The 25,440-nt window shown below is 25.7% G+C and overlaps 1 protein-coding gene across 15 annotated transcripts in view; it reads left to right on the top strand.

Moving 5' to 3' along the window:
• The window catches only part of LOC147817037 (integrator complex subunit 11-like), a 33,268-nt gene extending 8,126 nt beyond the window's left edge, over window positions 1-25,142 (top strand). For 9 of the 15 annotated variants that reach the window (XM_087154213.1, XM_087154181.1, XM_087154187.1 and 6 more), the window contains exons 4-7: window positions 8,054-8,152; window positions 9,094-9,184; window positions 12,021-12,063; window positions 24,975-25,142. In XM_087154213.1, coding sequence (XP_087010339.1) covers window positions 8,111-8,152; window positions 9,094-9,184; window positions 12,021-12,063; window positions 24,975-25,137 — 339 coding nt within the window. In that variant the 5' untranslated portion in view covers window positions 8,054-8,110 and the 3' untranslated portion in view covers window positions 25,138-25,142. The other 6 variants (XM_087154226.1, XM_087154219.1, XM_087154229.1 and 3 more) reach the window with 6 other exon arrangements.
• The last annotated feature ends 298 nt before the right edge of the window (window positions 25,143-25,440 follow it).

Raw genomic sequence — 25,440 nt, 5'->3', positions numbered from 1 at the left:
TTCAAACTATGTTTTTTTTTTTTTTTAAAGAAAAAGAAAAAAAAAAAAAACAATCTGTGGAACAATGTCAACTGTGGACAAGCACAAACTGTGGAGCCCATTGTTGAAATTACGGGAACCAGTCCAATGTATTTCATGGCATTTAACTATTCCATTAAATATTAATTAATGTTTTCAATAAACAGTTCAAAAATATCTACCTTAAATATGCTAACAAAATAATAAAAAAGGAAGAGACGAGCTGAATAATTTAAATATGCTTTTAAAAATGTTATTTTACCACTTCATTTAGCAGGCAAATATACGCAACATTCAAATTTTATTTTAGTAGTATAAGTTAAAGAATGACCTCCCCCTTGCTTTTCTGTAATGTAAAATGCTGTATTTTTAAGTATTATTTAATTAGCATCATTATTAGCTGTATAAAATTTATAATATTAGTATTTAATTAAATTTTATGAAACATTTTTTTTTATCCATTGAATCAATACAAGTTTTAATATATTTAAAGTGCAATATATCATATATATTTTATATCTATAATAATTTTAAAAAATATTTTATAATAATGAATTTATGAAAAGATACAAGAATGACATGGAATACGTGTAAAATAGTAAAAGTAAGTCTTAATATTAATAGTTTCATAATAAATAAGGTATAAACTATTTTCATTAATTTTAGCATAATAAATTTTAATACATGATTAAATACATGATAAAGTTTAATAATATCAAAGACTGTAGTATTGAAATTTCTGAATTCCTGACTAAAAAAAATTTTTTAACTTTATTTTTAGTTTTTTGTCCTGATATTTCTGATTTATTTGTACTAAGAACATCTCATTTTCTATGAATACTAATACAGTTTCTAAAGTAATCAGTTTGAATGATAGAAAGATTTGTATTTTCAATTAAATATTTTTTGTTTTATTTTAGTTCATGCAGAAAATTACTTTTGAAAACAAATGCGCATATTTACTGTGCTTTCGTGTCAAAATTATTGCAACTCCACTTCAAAATGATTTATTAAAGAAATCATGGACTTAGTTGCAAATTTTTAAAAAATATTCGTATGAAAGAATAATAAATAATGGATTATTTTTTAATGCCACAGTACCAATAAAACTTTTTAATTATTGATCTTTTATGACATGTTTATTAAAAGAATTCAACTGGAAAATTTTTTAAAACTTTTTATTTAGAATAAAGAAACTCTGTATATAAAAAAAGTATTTTTCTTTGTGGTTAAAATTGACCCTTGTTGTACTTAAGTTGAGAAAACTATAATATTTTTTTATTTTGTTTGCTTTTTTAAAAAAGTAAACTAATATATGTATATTGTTTCAAAACATGTCCTGGTTTCATTTTTTATCCTACTGCGACCTGCAATATGCTTATTAAAATAATGTTTTATGAAATAAAATGAAACTGTGGTAAATTAAATTATGATTAAAAAACCAAAAAAGATTTTTTACATTTAAATCATATTTTTTCACTGACTAAAATATCTAATAAATTGTATTAATGATATTTAACATTATTTAAAACACAATTATTGCTCAAATAGTTAACATTTCTGGTAATGGGTAAAACGATGGGTTTTAAAAAATGGTTAAAACCATTATTTAAGTATTAAAAAACTAATCATTGAAAAAATAAAATCATAGTTATATTTTTCAAGCTTAATTTGATAATGAATGTTAAAGATTAGGATACTATTTGTCAGCTAGAAAGATTAAATTAAAAGTCTTAAAAAGATTTTATTAGTTAACAACTATTTTAAGTTACTTTTGGGTTGAACAAGTCTTGATATATGTATGCTATTTATACAAATTGCATTTAAATAAGCTTTAAACAAAATGTGTATAATTGAAATATGTTTTTTTGGTACAAGTTATTTTGTTGAATTCCAAGCGTAACAGAGGGAAATCACACTAGTATTTTATTCTGAAAAATATACTTAATATTTCTGAAAACAAAACATTTTACAAGAGTATGCTGGGCAATTTCATATGTGATGGAATGACATTTTGACTTGCAAAATAACAGTTAATTGAAGTTTCTATGCATCTAATTTGAAATAAACATTGTTTTTTCTCATGCATATCATTATTATTGGCATAATGCGATTTATAAACTAAAAAAAAGGATTTTCCATTTTTTTTTTCAATTTGATATACTTTTTATTTATGTGATGGAATGACATTTTGGCAACCAAGCTTTTAGTATGCCATTTAGAACTGGTAGTTTCTGTGAATTTTGCCGCTATTATTTTTCTGAATTATTTTTCACTTTTAGTATAATGTGTAAGCAATGTAAAGTGTGAATTTGAAAAATTAATCTCAGGTTGGCTAGCAGTTATTAACATCTATTTACTGTGACAGAATGACCATGTCAGAGTGACAAAAAGTTAAGTGGAAGAAAGTCTTCATTTAAAAAAGGTTTTATTAATGTGTAAATGATGAACAGAATGTAACAGATAAACAGGATTAATATGTATGTAACTGATAAACAGAATTAGTAAAAATTTCAACAATTTTAAAATTAGCTTGTCTCTGAAGAGGTTTTATATCTACATTGCCTTGGTTTTATATCTAATAAGGTCACATCTTATCTTTCTCAGGAAATTTATGCATAATTTTAGTACTTTAGCATCTAAATCGTCTTTGTCTATCAAAATAATTTGCGTAACTTATAAATGCTCCTTTTTTACCGCAGTATGGAACAATGATTAAGGAGCCGCAGGCATACTCCTCAGTCATGTTTTCCATTTCCTCTTCAAAACAGTGGCCTTTCAAATCATACACTTCGCTTTGGTTAAAATTAGAAAACATTTTGATGATTCTCTAATTTTGATGATTCACTTTTCAACTACATGAACATCTAGTGCATGTCTCTTGTCCCTGGCAATGCTGCTGTAACAAGAGACCAGCTGAAGTCATTCTCTTTTGCCCTCTCTTAAATAGAATAGCTGGTCAGAATCAAAACTTCCACTATTTGTTACTTATATAAGCATATATTGCATCTGCACTCTTTGTTACTCTGTCAGAGTTCGTATTATGACTGAATCCTTCATACCTGGTAACTAACATTGTTTTGATCGTAAATTTTTTTAACCAAATTAAACAGCTCATCGACATTGCTTTTCGCACTTAAATTAGTTTCTTTTGAGTTTGATGTTAAATACTTCTCACATAAAGATTGAATAATTGTTTTTTTTTTTTGCCTTTATTGGTGATTTTGGAAGTGAGTGTACAACTTTTTTTATTACTTTACCGAGACTCTGCCAGGATTTGTATGAGGAATTTAAATTAATTGTATGTGAAGAGGTTGGTAGAATTTGATTTTTTCTTTGTTTACACAATTTTTGCACTACAGCGTTTGCACATCTAAGTCTTTTAAGTCCAGCTTTTGTCATGTAAACTTTCTTCTTTGCCTTTCTTTCTCTGTCTTTTTTTTCATCATATCATGGGGATCTTGCTTCTTTTCAACATTCTATCTGTCTTCCAATAGCTGTTTTAGCCATTAGGTAAATTGAAAAAGAAATGATTCTCTACTTTCTGAATAAGCTTCTGTAGGACTCGTTTTGTTATTCCATCGCCGAAGATGTGTCATTCCGTCACACAAATTATTGGAAGTTAATAATCAAATGCATAAAATTTTATCTCTCATTGATTCTTATACCATATCTGCTTTATATTCCAAAATATATACATTTTCATTTTGAAATGCAGTTGCTATTTAAAAAAAAATACTAAAACATGTGACGGAATGACACAAAAAAAAGTTTCTTTTATTTTATATATTAAACTTAAAATTACATAAAGACTGTTTTAAATGTTTAAACTTTGTACTATATGCATAATTTTATCAAAATATTGCAGAAGAAAGATACATTTCTTTTATTTTATAAGTGTTTTTCAAGAAAACAATTTGAGCACAAATGTAAACAATTCACTTGTCAGCCATGTGATTACTTTAGAATGCTGCAAAAAGTTTAAAATTCAAAAAACTTAAAATTATCAAAAGTGAAACCGGAATATGCAGACTTTGGCTATTTTTGAACATATTTTTAAAATCAAAATATGCAATTCATAAAAAAAAATTCACTTAAAAGTTGATACTTTCAAGGAATTGCCCTGCTACTTTAGGGTGCAATATTTAATTAATTGGCACAAAATAATAAAAGAGACTCATAATTAAATTGCAAGTTAATTCAAAGTACTTGTAACTGAGGGGGCAAATAAAATCCCACTTTTTAGACATACACTGTTATTTACATTAAATTTTGTGATTTCGACCATCCTAAACATTATCTGTAATTTTTTTTAAATTATAGCATCTAAACGTAAAATAAATTATTATGATACTTTTAAAATTGCAAGCACATTTTTATTAAGTCCTAATAATATGTCGTAAGTAGACATGAAATATAATAAAGGGGACTTCTTACAAATTTGACAAGTAGTTAAAGAGAAATAGCACTGTCAAGAGTGACTCTTCGGTTATTTAAAGTTGGGGTTGGCAGCACTGTTATGATAACTGACTAGTGAACCCATGCTACATTCTTGTAGTTTTATTTGAAAGTTTTTGTTTTAAAAGACCATGCTTAAGAAACATGCACATTGTTTGTTTCTTTCTCAATTTCAGTTATTTGGGCAACAAAATTAACTACCCTATTTTTCCCTAATACTGTTTACACTTGTCTTTGATAACATCAAAAGAATCCCAGTGTTTTAAATGGGGGACTGGTGCACGTGAAATCAGTTGGGTCACAAAGTCCTCCAAGTTCTCATAACAAATTAATACCAGTTCCCTTGTATTTTGGGTTGGATTAAAAATTACAAGGCTACAGAGATGAATATTGGTAGCCGAAAACTTAAATTTGGGTCAGCTGTTCAATGATGGTTAGAAAATCAGTTTTACAAGTCGCTATATTTAGTAATTTTATGTAATTATTAGGTACACAACTGTGTGATTTTAATAGTAAATTTACATTTTCTTGAATAGCCCATACACACATTATATGGTGTTTTACCTACGCATAAAATATGGATAGGTCGTAGTACAGCAAACTTAGATTTGCCAAGTTTTATGTTTGGATGCATTTGCTTTAAAACTTAATATGCTTCCATCAAGGTGCACAGCGCATACTTTTTCTTGCTTTGTAACTTTCTGTACATTTTGTACACTTCTGTACATTCAGGACAGAGTACATGTCTGTTCTCTGACAATCATGTACTCATCTAAATATATTAACGTATTTAAAAATTAATTTAACTTAAATTTAAATACAATTTTGTCCTAAGTACTTTAATTATTATGTAAATTTTAATTCAACTTAGATAGGAGGTTCTGTATCCATACAAAACCATTATGTTTGTGTTCATATGTATGTTGTGTTTGTTTGTGGAACTAGAGCCTTAGTTACCATTGTGACCGTCACAGCTCCAGACGAATGTCTGGCAGATCTTAGACAAACAGTATGGAGCTCAAGATTGTTATTGTTTACATTTATATTGAAAACACCATCCATAGCAAGGGAAATTTGTTCTTTTTATTTATTCTTGTTATTATTAAGTTATTTATTCTTGTTTTTGCTCATTTTTAAGATGTTTACCTAGTAGTTTGAAGCTTTTATCTCACCCCTTATAGAATTTGAATTTAAAAAAAAAAAAAAAGCGTTATAGAAAACAAGTAAGCTAAAGGCGTAAATATATTTTCGCACAATCTTTCGAAACTGTAATCAATAATTATTTTTATCAATTGCTAATAAATTGCTCGATCACTAATAAATTAAAAGAAATATAGCTTTATATTTGCAGGATATTCAAAGGGGTATAAATTATATGCTAGCATGTTTTATTATTTCTGTATACTAAGTTTAAACGAGATCATGAAGTTTGTACTCCAACGGAGCAAAACTGCTCTTGGGCAGGGGGCTCTTTTTTCTCATTTAAAGTTGTATGTTTAAATTAATCAGTAGCTTTAAACAAGGATTAATATATTTTACTAAGTAAATAACATAATATTTTTTTTTATATTTAGTATTGTCATTTAATTCCTAATCTTTTAGAGAGTTATTAATTTATAATTCTTACAGGAATAAAGGAAGCATATTATTTTATTTATTTATTTTTTTTGTTATTTAAATACATATAATTTATTGATTTTCATTTGAAAAAAAAAAAATTTTTATCATAAAAAATAAATGCTGTAAACTTAAGTGTGATTAGGACATAAAAAGTGAAATTGCATATTATGAAAGCGTTGAAACAAATGATAATTAATTGAAATTAATTTTATTTGTATTAATATCTTTTACTCTTAATTAGTATAGAATAAAATATAAGTATAGAATAATACTCAATAAATTTAGCTTAATAAAGCTTATCTTCTTTAATTTTTTGTTTTATGAATAAATTTAAACGTGGAATTTATAGTTTTATCTTTTATATTAAATTTACAAATCCAATGTAAATGAACAAAACCTGTTTAAAAACTTAGTTTCAATGAATTTCATAAATTTTAATTTTATTCTTTGTGATAATTAAGGATTTCTTCCATTTCATCCAGTTTATCCCATTACATTCTGAATGTGCAAAAATAGTGTCTTATCCCGGTTAGGATGCAAGGTATGCCATTTATAAAAGTTTAAACCCTATTCTAAATTTATAAATTTCGGAAATGCTTCAAGCAAATTTAAGAGGAAATCATCAGGCAGGACTTTTAGCTTTCTACTTTACACTGTAGCATATAAATCAGTTTAAGAAAAAATACTTCCTAATACATTAACATGTTAATTTTATTTATTCAGTTTTTAAAATTACTTACTAATAATTATTTTTTCTATTATGAGACAGCATAAATATTAACTGAAGGCAAGTAAATGACTGTATTGACATTAGCATGACTCTGAAATTTTGTTTCAGGTTATACTCTTATGAGTGAACACAAACGAAAAAAGTTACATCAATTTTTATTTGGCATAAAATAACATAATTTATAAGTATTTCTATGTGAAGTTATTTAAAAATTAAAAAAAATTTTTAAATATTTGTGCCAGATTCTTACTGATTTTCTAAAGTTAATTTTTAATTTTTACTACACTTTTTTTTTCCTACTTGAATAAAATGCTTCGGCAAAAAAAAAAAAAAAAAAAAAAAAAAAAAAAAAAACGCAAGAATTTGCAACAGTTAGTTTGAAAAGTTTTAAGCATTTACATTGAAAAGTATTTACATTAAAAGCATTTACATTGAAAAGTATTTACATAATTAAAACATAACTCCCAATATTCCCTTTCTTGTATGTTTTCAAAATTTATGATAACTACTGAAATGAAACAAAAAAATTTATCAATTAATAAAAAATGAGGTCAAGTGCTTATGGCTTACAGTATAAATTTTTAAAACCTTGGTCTTTTATTAATTTATTTTTGTAACATAATAGACCAGCCAGTCATAACTAAGGCACTGGTTTTCAGTTTTGCTGCATAAATGAGTTATTATATATATTTCTTACTATATTTATTTATTAATTCAAAATATTTTTGGGGATGTAATGAAAAATTAAATTTCCCTTTATTTAAATACAGGTGCGTAGCGTTTTTAAAAAGTGTTTAAAAGTGTTTATTTTTTATTTATGTTTTTTAAAAGCTGTTAAAGATGCTTCTTCTATTCGGGATTTGAAAAAAGTGTTTAAATCTATCTTTTAAAGAGAGATTTTTTCTTTGCCGTGTTGATTGGGGTTTTAAATTACAAAAAAGCACGATTTTCACAATTTTCTCTTCAATATTTATCTGAAACTACTTATTTTATCATGTTTATGTTAAGTTTCTTAAAATGTTATTGAATTTTATTGATTTTATGTGTATAAATTAAGAACTTTAAACAATAGAAAAAAATAATTTTTATTAGTGCACAGATCCTAATTATGATTTTTTTTAAAGTGATTAAAAATATTTTTTGAGTGCATAAAACGTACTTAAAGAGTGCTTATTTTTTGTTGAAAAATCTGGCTATGCACCCTAAAATAAAATATTGTTTATGCAGGTTGTTGATGACCTTGAAATCACAGCTTGTTATGCTGGGCATGTATTGGGTTTTGCAATGTTTTTGATAAAAGTAGGATCACAATCAGTAGTCTACACAGTAAGTCTTTTTTCTCAACTATTGTCATTGTAAATAATTAATTGGTTTATTGTTTCTTATATTTATTTTGATTGAGCTTTTGTGTTTTTGAAATGGGAGGAAAGCTAGGCTTTAAGTATTATAATTTTATTATTAGAGTTATTTTTGGAAAGTCTGTGAAAAATTTATTTTATTCACATTGATTTGCATTTCTAAAACATAATACTTACCCATACTTGTCAGAAGTATTTCAGTTTCTTTTTCATACAGTAAAGCCTACTAAGTTTATGTTATGTCTATGTTGACCTCTTATCAAGAACCAAATTCATCCTATGTTGAAATAGAAGACCTTTTGCAACTCATCCATCTCCCTATTTTCTTCTTATTATTATTGTTTTAATAAATAAATTTTGTAGCACAAAAAAATGAAATTAAAATTGATGTAAGCTTAATTTTTTTTACGAATAATAAATAACATTATTAGGGAAATACCTACATTTGTCATTTTAGCTTATATGTAAGTTAACTATTATTTTTTTTTAGCAAATTGTAATTCATTTTAATATTTAATTAAACCTTTTAAACTGAATGAGGTAGTTGTTAATTGAAAATCTAGTTACAAATTTTGAAATAATGTGGAAAATAAAGTAACTTTTTTTTATCTTTACTGGAAATAGGAATTAACAGATAAACAAGGAAATTTGTACTATCTGAGTAAACTACTATAGTTATGCACTGCAAGTGGTCTGCTTATATAGTACTATAAACTGCAATAGATTGAAGTGAAATACAGCTGACAAATTTATAAAAATAATAGCCATTTATTTCTTTAAAATTTAAATTATGTTTATTTCTTAAAGTGTAGGTGTATCTGTAATGCGGTTTCTTTTATCCACATTTATGTTTTTACATTTCAGCGCATGTTTTCTGTTTGTGCATATTCTGAAATACATCTGTTTTAGGGGAATTTTAACACCACTCCAGATCGTCACTTGGGGCCAGGGTGGATTGATAAATGCAGGCCAGACCTGCTGATTACAGATTCTACATATGGTACTACAATTAGAGACTCAAAATGTTATAGAGAAAGAGATACATTTCCAAAGTAAAAGATTTAGAAACAATGATTTTTAACTTATAAATATCAGTTTTCAATAAGTCATAGGCTGTTAAATGAAGGGCAACATCATTTGAAATTTTCAACCATGGTAAGGGAATCTGTTACCAAGTACAGTTTTTTTTTTTTTTTTTAAATTCACACTAATAATAGAAAATGGAAAGAATAATAATTAAAGTAAACTATAACAAAGCAGGTTATCTTGCACAAATATGTAGAAACATGTCTCATTTTGATTTACAAAAAAAATTCTCAAGGAACTTTTGATATTTTACGTGTGATACCAAAATACATAATTAATTGTACTGTAGCACTAGGATTCAATATAATCAATTATTTTTTCTGTTTAAAACAAGATTTTGATAATAATATTTTTTATTTTAAATTAGTTATTTATACACACCACTCAGTCAGACACCACTGCTTTTCTTTTCATTACATTTGTTTTTATTTATTTTCATCTCTTATTTCACATTTTCTTTATAAAATGAAGTAATATATGAAAAGAAACAATATAAATATTCCTGAAGGTTAATTTACAATAATGTATTTCACCTCGGAACCTAATAAAATTTTTGCAACTAAGCTGTACTTTAAGTTATTTATATTGTTACTTAAAATTGATTAATGAAGTTTTAATATATTTTTTAAATTTAATTTTATTTATTTTTTTGAGGTAAGCAACTCAGTTTTAATTTTTTTAGTAACAATTTAATTTCATTTAGAACATTTTAAATCAATCATTTTGCTTAGAGCTTGAAACATTTGTGTATTTAGAGAAAAAATAATTTCAGAACATTCTGTAGTTATTTATTTATTTTTTTGTGTAAAGAAAAAAAATAATTTTGTATTAAAAATATTAAACCTACTTGCATAGCAAACTACAACAATAACTCACATCCTATTCAATTTTCAGGTAAATGGTAAATCATAAAAATTATTAGTTATTTATTGGGCCTTAAATTGGTCAACGAAACTGGAGAGGGGGTATAAAGAAAAAATTAAAATTTATTCTAGAATTCCTATTAAATTTTTTTCCAAAAATTTGGCCCATCTTTTATGTTACAACTGGACATATCTTCTTGCTTGTTCACAGCTAGCTATGCCACTAAATAGAAGTAAAATGCAAATCGGTAAATATTGTTTAATTTTATGCAGGCAGTAAATAAAGCTATTATGTATTATCATTTTTCTTGTGCCCAGAAAAATTTCTTATAGGCTAATAATACAGTAAAAAATTGTTGTTTTTTTTCCTTTTAATGTACAGTGATTATTTTTTTTTTTTTCAATCGAATTTTTTTTTATTGCGTATAAAAATAGTGAATTTTTTCAACATTTTTCCCATATTTTGTTTTTTATAAAAAGTTTTTATTCCATGATTTTTAAAATTATTAAATTTAAGAAAATATTGCTCAAATATGAGTTTTATTCATATTGTTGTTTATATATTACATTGATGTTAATGTATTTCATTGTTGTTAATGTACATTGCATAGTTAAATGAGTGATTTTTCAACTAACTTTTATAAGATGGAAAATGTTATCTGACCATTGCAACAGGAAATAGAAGATAATTTAAATTTAAAGAAGCTATTTAAGTAAAAAATAATATTTATAGCATTAAGATTAAAATTAAAGTAATTTTCAGTCATTATAATGGTTATCATTAACTAAAATTTCTATACAATTTGAGAAATTTACATCTGACACTAAAGTAAAAAATTTCAAATTAATTATGTATCATCTTTCACAAACAACTACATAGAATTTTTTATTCAAATGTCAGCTTCAAAATTCAGTCAAGTTTAAATTTAAATTACAAACAAATTCACAGAGTTTAGACAATTTGTAAATTAGTAATACTTTTTTTTGCTTTCTCGCGATTCGCATCCGAAAGCAGCACTTTAATCCATTTAAATTAAAATTATAATAATCAGTTTTTATAAAACAAATTGTTTTTCGATAGGTTATGATATACTAAATATTTAATGTAAAAATTTGATGATTATAAACTTTTGTTTTATTACATAGTCTTTCTAAGAAATTAATGTTCATTTTTTTCCGACACCATGGAATTGCCCAGATGTAAAAACAGAAGCCAATTAACTCATCTAATCTAGGAAACCATGTTAGATTGGAATTCTTAATATATTCTAATTTCCATTAGGAAAGAAAAAAATTAAAGAATTTTATCTAGTGTTTTTCTTTTCTATAGAATATGCAACAAGAAATTGACAATTTTTCATTTACAAATACTGAATGTCTTAAAATAATAGTGCTAATTTGAAACAAACAACATTATTTAAACATTTGACTTATGATATTGTTTTAAAGAAAATTATTTCAATGAATTTTATAAAGAGCACTGTTTGGATAAAATACTGTATAAAATGGCTCTATATTGAAATGTAAATAAACATAAAAATTTACTGGTTTCTAACTATTTGGTACATTTTGTGCAAAAACTATTTAAACTTAAAAATAATTTTATTCATTAAAAGTGTTATTTTCTGCAAGCTAAGCATTGTTTCCTCCACATCTATTCAAGATGATAGATTAAAAAAAATAACATTTTTATATTATCTTTATTTAATTTAAATATTTCCCTTTATTTAATGATTTTTTTTTAATTTTTTAAGTAAATTATTTTGTTTCATTTTAAATTTCTTTATATAAACTTTTTTTTTTAAAAAAAAGAGAAAACTTTTATTTTGTTTGATTTTATGAAAATTATATCTTTATTCAATATGTAACAAAATTTCTTAATTTCAGTTCTGAGGAAGAGGAATAGCTTACTACAAAGCTCCTTTCTAAAGTAAGTAACAATTAACTACTCTTTAATAAATTTATCTGTAAAGTGGTTGGAACTTTTCTCTTTAACTTTTGTCATCGCCCAACCAAGACCAAGCACCTACACTCTCTTTATATGCATATAGTGTAGGTGAAAACTTTTCTTCCTGTTTACAGGCCCTCATTGCATTTTTTTTCACCATATAAAAACTTTTCATAAAGTTTACATCTCAATTTTTACAAAATTTTGAAAGACTTTTAAAAAACATTTTATAAAAATTTCATTAGAAATTATCATTCTTTGCTCTTTGTGTGAGTGCTGGTAACTTTTATACAAAATATTTTTTGACCAATTTCCCTATTTTTTCAGTTTTAACTGTACAAATACAGTCGCTATTTTTTTTTTCTTGTGCAAAACTATAAGACATTTAAAAAACTATAAGAAAAACTATAAGAAATTTAAACTATAACTAAAACTATAAGAAATTTGAAATATGCTAGATAGTTCATGTAAGTGATATTTAAGGTTACAAAAACTTCTTTTCCCTGGATAGACATGCCCCTCATTCGACAAAATTGTGTACTTGACCCTAAGAATATGGGAGATAGCTGTAATTTGGGAGATATGATCCTTAGATCTAAATTGGGACATTGGTTGGAAGTTTAAGCCTCTTACTATTAAAATCTCTAAAACTATTTAAGCAAATCAAATACATTTTGTGTTTGATTCTATAATTAAAAATTATTGTCTGCAAAAATTAATTAGCTTATTAAAAATTAGATTTTTAAACCACTAAAATGATTTCTTTTAAGTATTCTGTGTTTCATTTTGTGCACTGTATAGCGTGCAAAAAAAAAAAATAAAACAGACTAGCCCGAATAACTTTTGTTTTAATGATTAGATCTTCATATTTTAGGACTCAACTGGTCTGAGGGGATGACCTGGAATATGCTAATAAGTCAGGTGGTTAAGTTACAAAATCAAACACAAAAACATTTCTCTGAATAAACACACCTTTTTGTCCAAAAATTCAGATTTATGTTCCCCAAAGTTTGTTCAGGAGAGCGATCCAAAGCTTTGACCCCTTAATGTTAATTTCACTTTTTGCAGTATCTTGAGAACTTCTTAAGTTAATTTAAGCTTTTTTATTAACAATCATAAAATTAATCTATCCAAAGATAATTCCATACAAAAATAAATTTTATTAAATATTTATTATTGTATTTAATAATAGTCGAAAAAATTTTGAAGTGTAAGCTATACATCATTTTAAAGTATGTCATTTTACATGGAAAAAATACATTTGAGTGAAATCGGTTGAATAGTTCCAGCGAAATTCAATTTTGACAACGCTACTTCTTTAATTCTGATTTTGTATTTTGCCATGTAAATTTTCTTACTTTCAAATTATGTAAAAAATTGCATACCTTACATTTAAATTTTTTTTTTTACATTCCTAAGTAAAATTATAAAAAATGTAAAGTTAAAGTATGTTAAGTAAATGTAATTATCTTTGGATAAACAAATTTTATAAGTCTGTGCAAGAATTTTTCATTACACTTGAAAAGTTCTTGAAATATGGCAAAATAAGCAAAAAGTAAAATTAAGATTAGGGTGATTTCACAATATTGTGCAAGTTGCGAACATGACATTTACAAAGTTTGATTACTCATAATTAAATGAAAAGTTGAGCTTAGTAACTGGTTTTTGTATCATAAAATTCAGGAGACATGTCATCTTTTAACCCAATTCATATTTAAAAATAAAAATGAATTTAAACAGCTTTAAAATAAAAAATTTAAGCGTTGCTGGCATGACGCAGAAAAATCTGTTTTTAGAATGTTTTTCTACATTCACCAAAATCTCTGAATTTTATGAAATAAATGACAACTTTTTTTAGGTAAGATTTCAATGTATATTTATATAAAAGAAATCACAAGAATTTTGACGAAATAAAATTAATTTAATTAAAAAATTACCAAATTAAAAACAATATGTATGTTGCGGACATGACTTTGCAGACATGACAGAAAGTTTCTCATTATAAATAACCTTCTTAGATATGGTCATATATCATTGGAATATTATATATTTCTTTTGTTAAATGAAATATTAAGTAAATCGGGATTGTAAAATTATTTTTCTTTTAATATTTTAAACTTTTGAACTTAAATTTTATTATAAAATTAATTATTCTAAATTACTTTTATTTTAGATTTTAGGCAAAAGATGTGTCAAGAAACGCATTACAATTTATTTATTATATTATTTATCTTTAAGGCAAGTTCTGAATTGTATGAAAAAAAACGTGCAGAATGATCAGGTGAAGGATCGCATAGCAAAGGGCATAAGTATGAGTCTATTGAAATTGTTTCAAATTGCAGTGTTTTTCCAAATACTTAAACTTGTTTATAGCTACGGGTTTGAAGTGTTGTTTAAGTGTAATATTTGTCTTACTTGTAAAAATTATTTCTCCTGGCCACCAATAGTTATCAAACAATACGGCTATCCACTGGCCATCTTCTAAAACTGTAACCTGGTGTTTAAGCTTGTTGTTGTGAAGCTACAGCAAGATTTGAAGGCAGTTTAGTAAATATTTCAGCTAGGTGCATGATTTGGGGTCTAGAGAAAGGAGAATTTAAAGGAAATTCAACTAAATTAAGTGTTATATGTGAGATAAAATGCAATAATCTCGTATTTGAGATAGATTTGCAGAGACTATAACGTTCTTTCAGCATTGATGCCTCATGATCGACAGTGTCTTTGCTTATGTACATCATTTTTATATTCCCATCTGAAATTTTACAAGCCACTTCAGAAAACAATTTTGCATCAACGACAACTTCTCTACCTTGCAATACCTACTCCAAACTACATTTTTGATGGCGCCACCTATTCCATCAACGGCACCTTTCCCATGAGCTGTTTTCGAAGAATTACCAGTCAGTATTAATGTTGAAATCTTCTTTGTGAAAGTCAAATTTGCGAGCATAAATTGATTTTCGAATTAACTGGCAGCTCCATCAAACCAGTAATGTACTTTTTCAGTTGTGCTTTTTTTTTGTTCCATTAGATGAGATAAAATTTTTTTAGTAAAAACTTGCACGCTATCTTTATTGTGTGAATGGTCATCAGAGATAATGGCATAGGACTGATGGTTTAAAGAATTATTTCTACCATCCTTGAAATATGCAACACAAGTGTACACTGTGACGTGGTCTGACAACCAGTGTGCACTCATGATTTCCCGATCGTGTTTTACTGTATAGTTCTCAGCAAAGTCAATATGCATTATGATTTCATTCTCTGAAAGATTTTCTTTCAAATCACGATATTCAAAATGCTGTTTGTAAACATTATAGACGTGTCTTGCAAATGATTGTAGCTGATATCCTATTTCTTCTTTTGTGCTACCTAAATCAGTAACGATTTATTTTTTAACTGTGAAACATTGTTAATTTTGTTGCCATTGATAAAACTTGACGATTTTGTCTAAATTTTTTCTGGTATTTTTTCATTTAAATATTTTTTGACTCTGAAATCTTGACAGGACCTGTCTATGCAGTCAATATGTTCATCATCAAAATTACAAACACTTCCTTTTGCAGTTATTTCCGAATTTTTCGGAAGATTAGGACAGAGAGCTCGGATTCCTGAAAGAATCATAGAAATGTTTTCGTGGTATATACACATACAGACTTCTTGGTCTTTCTTTCCAGACGGAAGAACACACTTAGGACGAAGCTCATAAAATTTAGTTTTCCTAATATTTAAATCAGAATTTTCCTTCAAAAATAACTCATATGCTTCTCCAATGCTCATCACTAAATAACGCTTTTGATGTATTTCTCTTCCTTTCTGTCTGTGTCTTTATGGATATCACTTCCTTTTTTTCCTGGACACATACGGCTAATGTCATCTCTAACAAAAAAAAATTTTACTTTTATTTCAGTTTCCGCTGGTAGTTTATCACTTCTTGTTTTTCGAATATTAGTTTCAGTATCTGTTCTTAAAATATGCACTTGTTGCCTTTTCTTTTTAATGGCATTTTCAACTATCTGCTTTCTTTTTAATGGAGACATTTTTGATATCACATTTGTTAAAACATGAGGAGATTGAGGAGAGGAGATTTTGATAAAGCATAATTAATTTTCTTTACCGCTTTTCCTAAAGATTGTCTGCTAGTGTAGCCTGATATATTCATGCTTGATTTTTCAGCTTCTGCTTTTTTCTTTCTACATTTCCTCTGTGCTTCTTTATTTTTTGGTCTTCTATGCTCGTTCTGTTCTTCTGTAAGAACCTTAGAATGTCTGTATTCCTTCTTTTTCTTGCTTTCTTCTGGTTTTATAATTTCATATTTCTCTGCTTCTGCTTTCAATTTCTGTCTTCTCAGTCTGGACCTTTCTGTACTTGTTAATGGCATTAGAAATTTTATAGTTTTACCAACTTAGTTTAGAATTCTATAATCTGTTTCAAGTTTCATTAATTTTAATTAATTATATAATAATCAAATAAATCAACTAGTAAAAATTAAATCCTTTGAAAACTTTAATTTGAAAATTTAATAGAAAAATTTAATTTAACAGAAAACATCTGCAAATAAACAAGTGAAAAGCTAAATAATTTTGAAAATAATGTTCTGTTTTAAACTATGTTCTATTCTAATTAATATTCTATTAACTGTTTTGATGCCATTATTCCTAACATAATTTAGAGCAAATAAAAATGCTGCCACAAATTCAAATGTTTAAACTTAAAAAATATATATTTTTTTAATAAATGTAGAATTTAGACATGTTTTAAACTAAGTAATTTGTCAGTGTAATTGGTCATTAAGAAAATAAATAGCAGCAGAGCAAATTTTATAAGTTTTATAGTTTGTGATACGAATTTCAAGCTTAAATGCTAAATAAAAGTAAGCAAAATTGTATTTTGCAACTTGTCATGTCTGCAACGTTGCGGACATGACCAATTTGGAAATTCTTTAAAAAATATTAAATAAAAAAAATTATAATTTTTTAAAAATCAAGATAATGCAACACTGCAAATAGTCGAAAGAAATCCAATTTTGAAGAATATAAATCTTTTAACTACTATGTTTTAATAAAAGTTTTTAAAAAAATCATTAAAAAGCAAAATTGTTCTTTTATAAGCGCCCTATATTTAAATACTGAAATTAAAAATAACGTTTTTACAGTCATTAGTTATGCAAATCCAATATATCTCTTAAAATATGATGTTTAATTACAAATATCAAATGTTGCAACTGCAATTTTTTTTCGCTCTCTGTCATGTACGCACCTTTTTGACCCAATTTTTTTCACATTTTATGCAATTTAAAGAGTTTGCATCATTATTTAAAAAAACTAATTTCATATTCATAAAATTCATTTAATGACCCCTAATTTAATATGCGGTTTATTAAATTTATTGGGAAAAAATTTTAAGCATGCCAGGCTACAAATAGTGTGGAATCACCCATTAAGAGGTCGTAACTTGTTCTCCTGACAAAACTATGGGGGCCATATTTCCCATATTACGGCTACTCCATTTATTATGGGGGTCAGAAAACCGTATCCACCATCAAAAAGGTATGTTTATTCAGAGAAAAAACGTTTTTGTGTCTGATTTCGTAACTTAAAAATATTGTCTTCAGTAATTAATTAGCATATTTGAGATCAACCACTCAAACTTTTAGGAAACGGAGACTATCTGGAGCCTTTTCTGTACTCCTAGTGATGTTTTCTAGCATAAATTGAGTTGAAAACCTGCAGCCTGCGGAAGCTTCTGAACAGACTGAATTGATTCTTAAAAAATAAAAAATTTTGAATTGCAAATTTGAGTCATCACTTTTTAATTCGTTCAAATTGCACAGATTTCATTGCAAGTCTGCTTTGTTTCTTGATTGTCTTTTCAATGGTTGTTGCTACAAATTTCCGCTTGATTTTAAAAAATCCAATTTTTAATATGATATTACGAGGCATGAATTTCGAATTTGAGTAATCACTTTTCACATATATATATGTGTATAGTATATATATATATATATATATATATATATATATATATATATATATATATATATATATATATATATATATATATATATATATATATTCATGCTAAATCAATTATTGATAAAAGGGAAAGATTTTTAGAAAAAAGTTTTTTCTAATGAAAAAGTAATTATTTGATTAATTTCCTTCAAATATAAATTTTTTTTATATAAAACTTTAGTGCTAGAACATTAACGGATATATAAAAAATATATTTCCCACCAACTCGATTAAATGGATCATGGTATATGACAATTGAGTCTTTTAATAAATTTAAGAGTCGCTGTTTCAATGTTCGGCTTTTTTACAAAAGTGAAAAAATACTAATCATGAAGGAGTGAATATTACTTTCGAGGTGATGCAGAGCAATAACCTCTTTCAATTATGAATGAACTAAGACCAAAATTTGCTTTTATAAAATTTTAGACTTTGCAATTTTTTTAAAAATGAGCTAGGTTCAGCACCCTCAATTCTAAATGAATAAGATTTTTAATGATATTGTTACTATTACTTACGTAAAAAATAATTTTATAATTTTTTTATATATTTGTCTCCTTCTGGTATATGCCATCTATGTCATAAGCTGCTGATTTTACTCAAATCACTCATTTATATTAAGCAAAAATGTTTCAAGTATGTTCTTTTCAAGATTTTTGTGCGGGAAATGACTCATGATAGTCAAAATGTAGTTATTCAGAGATATACTCATGATAGTTATTCAGAGAAAGTATGTTTATGTATGTGATTTAAAATATTGTCTACATTAATTAATCAGCATATTTGAGGTCACCCCCTCGAGCCATTAAGATTAAGTCCTAGAAAATGAAAATCCAATCACATTAAATCAAAAGTCATTCAGGGTGTTTCTTTTTTATTTTGTCCACTATACATAAGGCAACTTTGTTAAAATCTTTAATGTAAAAATTAACTGAAACTGTGTCATAAAACAATAAAGAATAAAAAAAGTTTTTTTATTTCCAAAAAATATCGAATTTATTCAGTATTAATTCATTGAATATTTTCTTTTCATTCGCCTTGTATGAAAGTGGTTATTCAGCTAGCGTACATATTCTAATGTGTGATTTTTCATTCCTAAATTTTTACTGCAGGAACTGTTTTTCATTTCTTATAAAGGCAAGATATATATATTTGGGGAACTACAAATGTTCTTAAAAGATTACATTTATTTTAAAGCTAAGAAAACCTAATTTTATAAATTTGTCAAAAACTGTTCTTATCATTCTTTGTCATAAATCATGAATAAATTCGAAAAATTCAGTTTTTGTGAGTTGTTTTAAAATCTCTAAAAGTATCTAAAAAAAATAAAATGTTGTAAGTTTTTTTCCTATAAATGTAAACAAAGTCTGAATGTATATCACTTTTCAGATATGAATACATATTATTTTATTTTTACTTAGTGTTTGAAAGTCTTAATGCCTAAATAATGTTTATTTCATAAAATACTGCTAAAGTTTGGCATTTAAAAAACTTAAAATAAGAAAAATTCAAACATAAATAGTTTGAAAACAAACAATTTAGTATTATGGATGATAATTATTGAGGAAAAACTGTAATGATGGATTCATGTTTGAAATCTAACATCTTAAATATACTAAGGAATAAAGGACAAAAAATGCCAGAATGTGTAAGTTTAATGTTGAAATGTGCATGTTTTTTTACACATTCATCTTTTACTGATACATTTTGCTTAAAAAATTTGAAAGTATTTGCTCAGTATTGTTGTTGTTGACCAAGATGCACAGAGCAAACCATTAAAAATTAATTTCCTATGTGAAGTTTTTACCCAATCTGCTAGGGCCCCCCCCCCTTACTTTGCATTTTATAATCTCTTTTTTCGTGGGTCAATGTAAATTTTTTATGATCTTTCTTACAAAAATATATATATATATATAATTTTTTTTCCATGGAAGTATATGATAAAGTAACTTTCTTTAGTAATTTGGCACTGAAGCATTCTTCTTGGATCTAAAAGTCATTGCTCTTGTTAACTTTATTAATCTGTATTTTTTTTTTATTTGCAAATTTTATGAATGAAAATTTTAATTGTTTTATTTTCTTTCATTTTGAATTTGATCAAGTAATGCTTTGTAAAATAAAAGCATGTGTTACAGTAAAAATGCCTCTTGACATACTTTTTTTTTGTTAGTCCAAGGCAAGGAATTTAATTTTGTTACATTAGCAGTGTTTTTTAAAGCTCTTTCACAAAGATTATAAAGTTGACCACAGCCTTACACTCTAAGAGAATTTACAATTTACACTTGTGAAGTCGAAAATCAGGTGTGGTTGGAAGTTGTATGGTATAATTGACTAATTGAAGATAGTGATGAAAAACAGGATAATGAAAAATGAAGTTGAAGATGAAAACTAAATCATAAATTATAATAAAACTTTTATTTAGTGGTATTTGTAGAGCTCAAGATACAAAAATTATATTTTATCAATAAGACTTTAAGCTAAATAAATTTTGCACAATAATATTAATAAGGACAGGCCATAGGAGTTAAATCTCCAATGACCTACTTAATGAAAAGCTAAATTAAAAACTAATTGAATTGTTCCCCACAGACAGTTTGAATCATGAGAAGAGATCCAAGTTTGGTGATTTATCGAAAAATAACATAGCCCAAAATAAAGCCAGTCCCCCATAATCAATATTAGGTTCGAGAAATACCTTGGCAGTCACAAATCGCCAGCAAGACTGTGAGAATTACTATAACTGTGTAACTGAAACATATTTGTGGTAAGAATTTTAAGAATAAAGAGTTATAAATAAAATAAAAAAAATTATTAAGCGCAACAGTGAATTAATGAGTCTGCATTAGTATTGAAATAAAAAGTTAGCCATTACATTGATCAATGAGAAAAGAATAAAATGTTTTATATTCGATATTTATAAAAATTAACTAATTGATTTAATTTAATTATAATTTGATTAAGAATGAGTAAAAAAGCAAGTTTAAGAAATTAAAGAAATTTTAAAAGCTAGAAAATATGTAATGTCCATTGGGCATCACAACACTATCTTGCCCTAGTGAATTATCCTGACTATAGAATGGGCAAAAAATTTAAATATTTTAAAAGTTATTCAGCTTTTTTAGAACTGTCAACTTAGAGAAATTTTTCTTAATGAAAATTATTTAAATCGAAGACTTATTCTTATCCCAGATAATGTAGCATTGGAATAATTGTTCAAGTATTAAAATGTAAAACCAGTTTCCCCAAAGTGACTTTTCTTCATATTGATGCTTACTTCGTTTTCAGAATTAGCATGGATAATAATATTGGCTAAAGAAAGGTCAAACATGAGCGGGGCTTTCATGTGTTATAGATGACAGGGAAAACTTGGATTTCTCAGAGAATTTTATTTTAACTCTAAAAAACAAGAAATAGTCAGGGAAAGTTACAGTTTTTTATTAAATACCTGGAAAATTCCTACATCATACCTAGAAAATAACCATTCTCAGAATTTTCAATAACAGTAATCAGTTATTGAGATTCGAGTTAAGTAATTCTAATGTTTATTACAATTATTTTATAAAATTCTACTTTTAAGTGAAACTTTTCTATGTATCCATTCTCATTCAATTATATGGTTTTGCTCACAAAATCTAATTTTTGACATAACGAATAAAACAAATCAAAGTTTTCTGATAAAAATTTGCATGATCTTGGTATTAATAAAATATGATATGAATTTCCATTGAAATTTATCTGATATACCTGGAAAAATCAGGGAATTTTTTTCTGAAATTGAGTGGCATCTAGGATGACCCAACAGTTGTTGCAAACTCACAGCAGTTATAAAAATAGCTTATTATTCACACAAAAAAGGAGCTTTATTTCATTTGATGACCGAGTCTTTAAAAATATCCTATAACTTAATCCTATGGTCAATGACTCTTTGAGATGAATAAAAAAAAATAGTGCATCCCTGATGGTTACAAATTATTGTAGCGATTTTAAATCATAAAAAATAAAGTCAAACAAAATGCAAAAGTATTAAAAATACTTAGAGACATTTTTAATGAGTTTCCATTTAACATTAAATAAAATATTAAAATTCAAAATTATTATACAAAAAATGGTCAAAATTTTAGCATGTAAAATTATGTATACAATTCAATGTACTAAATTTAAATTAAGATTGTAAAATAAATAAAAATTATATTGTATTATTCTATTTTGATTTCTGTCATTAAAATTCTCAAGCTGTCATTACCATTCTTATCTTAATTCTTAAATTTTAAGATGTATGGTAATGATATAGTTTAAGATGTATGGAATTTGTCCTACACCATAGCTGCCAACTCTACTGGATTTTGCCATTTTTTTCTGGATGTAATAAAAATTTTCCTCGTTTTTGTACATTTTTGAAAATTCTCTATAATTGAGGGAGTTTTCTAGTAAAAAAAAATCCCTATTAGAATAGAATTTTTATACATTTTATGTCTCGCTTGAATATTTAGATAAGTATTATGAATACATAATGAAGTGGGTCTCACTTAGAGTAATCAGTTTAAAGCTTTCCTATCTTTCTTTTTCTTTGTTCTAAAAATTTCAGTTTCTTTTTATTCAGTACACCCTTTTTAAATTATAAAATCTTTTAATCATCAATGATTATTTACTTCTTTACTGCTATTTAAAATTATGAGTTAGCATGAAACTGAAAGTTTCGAATTCATATAATGTCAATCACAAATGAAAAATATTGCAGACCATTTATGTATATTAGTGTAATAAAGGTTTCGTATATTGGTAACAATAAAAATCCCGAAAATTCCCTATATGTAAAATATTTAGTATATTCTGCCGGAAACCAAATATTGTTACTTTTGTAAAAACTTTTATATATTTTGTACAAAGACTTATCTAGTATAAACTAATAAAAAACAAAAATTTTCAATAATATTAAAATCAACTCATAAAGGGTAAGAATGTTAATGACAGCAATAAAAATGGTTCAACTTACTTTATTATTCAATATACCTAAGCAAGATTGCTAAATATTTCCATACAAATATTCTTTTTTCATTTTAAATCAGCTGCTTCTAAGAATAAATGTTATTTGAGTTACTAGTGGCCATGAAACTGTTGAATGGTAAAGATGTAAAATGTTGGGAATTCAAACTTAGTGCAAAAATATTTTTAAAATGCAGTGAAACATAAAGAAACAACTTAGTTTTAAATTTTTAATATGTGTGGAAATCATAGTTTTTTTTTTCATGATACTTTTTAATTTTTATTTAAAGAATGGATAGAGCATGAAAGTCCTTTTAGTATTTATATTTATCCTGATTAAAGGAAGGTAGTATGTAGCTCTGTAATTAAAATAAAATATTTTATTTTTATTTTAAACTTTTAATATTTAAAAAGAGAAATAGAAAATTTTCCTTTTTTTATATTTAATAATTTTAATTTAGGTTTTATGTTCAACAGTTGAATACACTGTCTTAGAGATGAATCTAGTCTAGTTGAAAATTTGTTTTTATATTGCTATTAGAAACTGTTTTAAATATTGAAAATAATTATTAGGGAAAAAAATTTTTTTATTAAAAAATTCAGTTATTTTATTTTGATTTGAAAAGCACAATGTAAAATACTATTGCAAATTCTTATAAATGCATATGTTTTTCATACTTTTTTTAAACTGTTGTTAGACAAATTATATATTTTTTTAAAAAATTTCATTTCTCATTTTTTGACATATTACTTTAAATATAATTAAAGATTTCAAAAAATGTTTTTTAAAAAAAAGCGTTTTAAAAAGTTTCAACTGTTGGAGCTATTTTAACTCTTCCACAGAGCCCTAGAGTTCCACGGAATGTCATTTGGGAACCATTGTTCTAGAGTGTGATCCACGTATATATAGTTAAATTCGCAAACTATTTTTAATGTATTTCAAGATATTTTCATTTAAATCCAGCCAACTGAATCCATGAATTGTATCATTAAGAATGAGCCATAATTACGTTATAAAATAATATTAATTAATTAAAATAACTTACATCGTGAATCGAAACAAAGTTATAATATCTCACCTTAATTCATAATAGCCATCGGTGTACAAGAAAATACTCGTTTTTTTATTTTATTTATTTATTTATTTCAAATGGTTAACTGTGAACAATTTTGGTTACGGACAACTTGAGTTGAGATCCTAAAGCATTTGTACTCAGTTAAAAGTTTTCATAGTACTGCCCTGATATCTCGTGTTCTGTCATTCTAGACTTGTTTTTTGTCAATTTATAAAAGAGGTATCTGTGCTCCTGAAAATCATGGAAAGTCACAGATTTCAGTGTTGAACAAAATTTGTCATGAAATGTCATGATTTTAGTTGTGTTTTTTTTTTTTTAAATCATAGAAAGTCATAGATTTAGGTCGCCAAAAAAAATCTTATTTTTTAAAACTGAAAATTCAGAATATTTGAATTAGTAACAAAATCCCCACTCACAGTCATATTTCATTAAAATATAAAATGTTTTTTTTTTCCTGTTCTTTATTAAATTATGATGTTCTTTCAAAAAATGAAAGAAAGAACATAATTTCTAGAGGGAATTATCTTTTAAACTTCAGTGATTTCAAATTTTTTTTATTTATTTATTATTTTTATTTTACACATTACATTACATTAATTTAAGAAATTTGTAAAAAAAATTGTAACTTCAGTAAGTGAAAATTTCTTCATAAAAATTTCTTGAAATTATTCATGGTGAGTCATGTATTTGAAAATCTGAAATGTAGCAGATACCCTGTATATAAAAGTTTCTTTTATGGCTGGGCACTATAAAACTTCATTATCATTCTATAATTGTAAAACTGTGTTATAAAAAGGTAATAACAATTTACTTTTTATTGCAGTATATGTATCGAGAGTCCTGTAAAGAAGCTAAGTCTGAAACGTCTTCTGAGAAAAGATACAAGAAATAATTATATTAATGTTATTTTTTTCACCTATTGCAGAATATATTGTACTAATTTTCTAAATATTTTACTTATGGCTCTGTATGTAATAAAAATATAATTCAATGTGTGTTCTCCTTTACTTCCGAAAACAAGGTTGTCAGAAATTATTTGAAGAAAAAAAACGTATTTTTTAAATCTAGTTTTATTTCTTTCACATTTATTAAATCAAAGCTCAGATAAAAGTTATATTATTTACTTAATAATAATTAAATAATAACAATGCAACCAAAGAGCTACTGTTTCTAACTTAAAGTGGTTAAAATTAATATGCAATTAATACAAACTAATCACTGAATAAAGTTGTTATACATGGCTGCTTTTAATCAAGCTCAACACCCTCATGAATGTGTGGATCGAAGGT

This window comes from Parasteatoda tepidariorum, chromosome 1 (assembly GCF_982258835.1).
Source record: "Parasteatoda tepidariorum strain Cologne lab strain chromosome 1, Ptep-v5.0, whole genome shotgun sequence".
Lineage (NCBI taxonomy): Eukaryota > Metazoa > Arthropoda > Arachnida > Araneae > Theridiidae > Parasteatoda > Parasteatoda tepidariorum.
The sequence above is the reverse complement of the archived record's forward strand: the minus strand, read 5'-3'. Positions and strand labels throughout refer to the sequence as shown.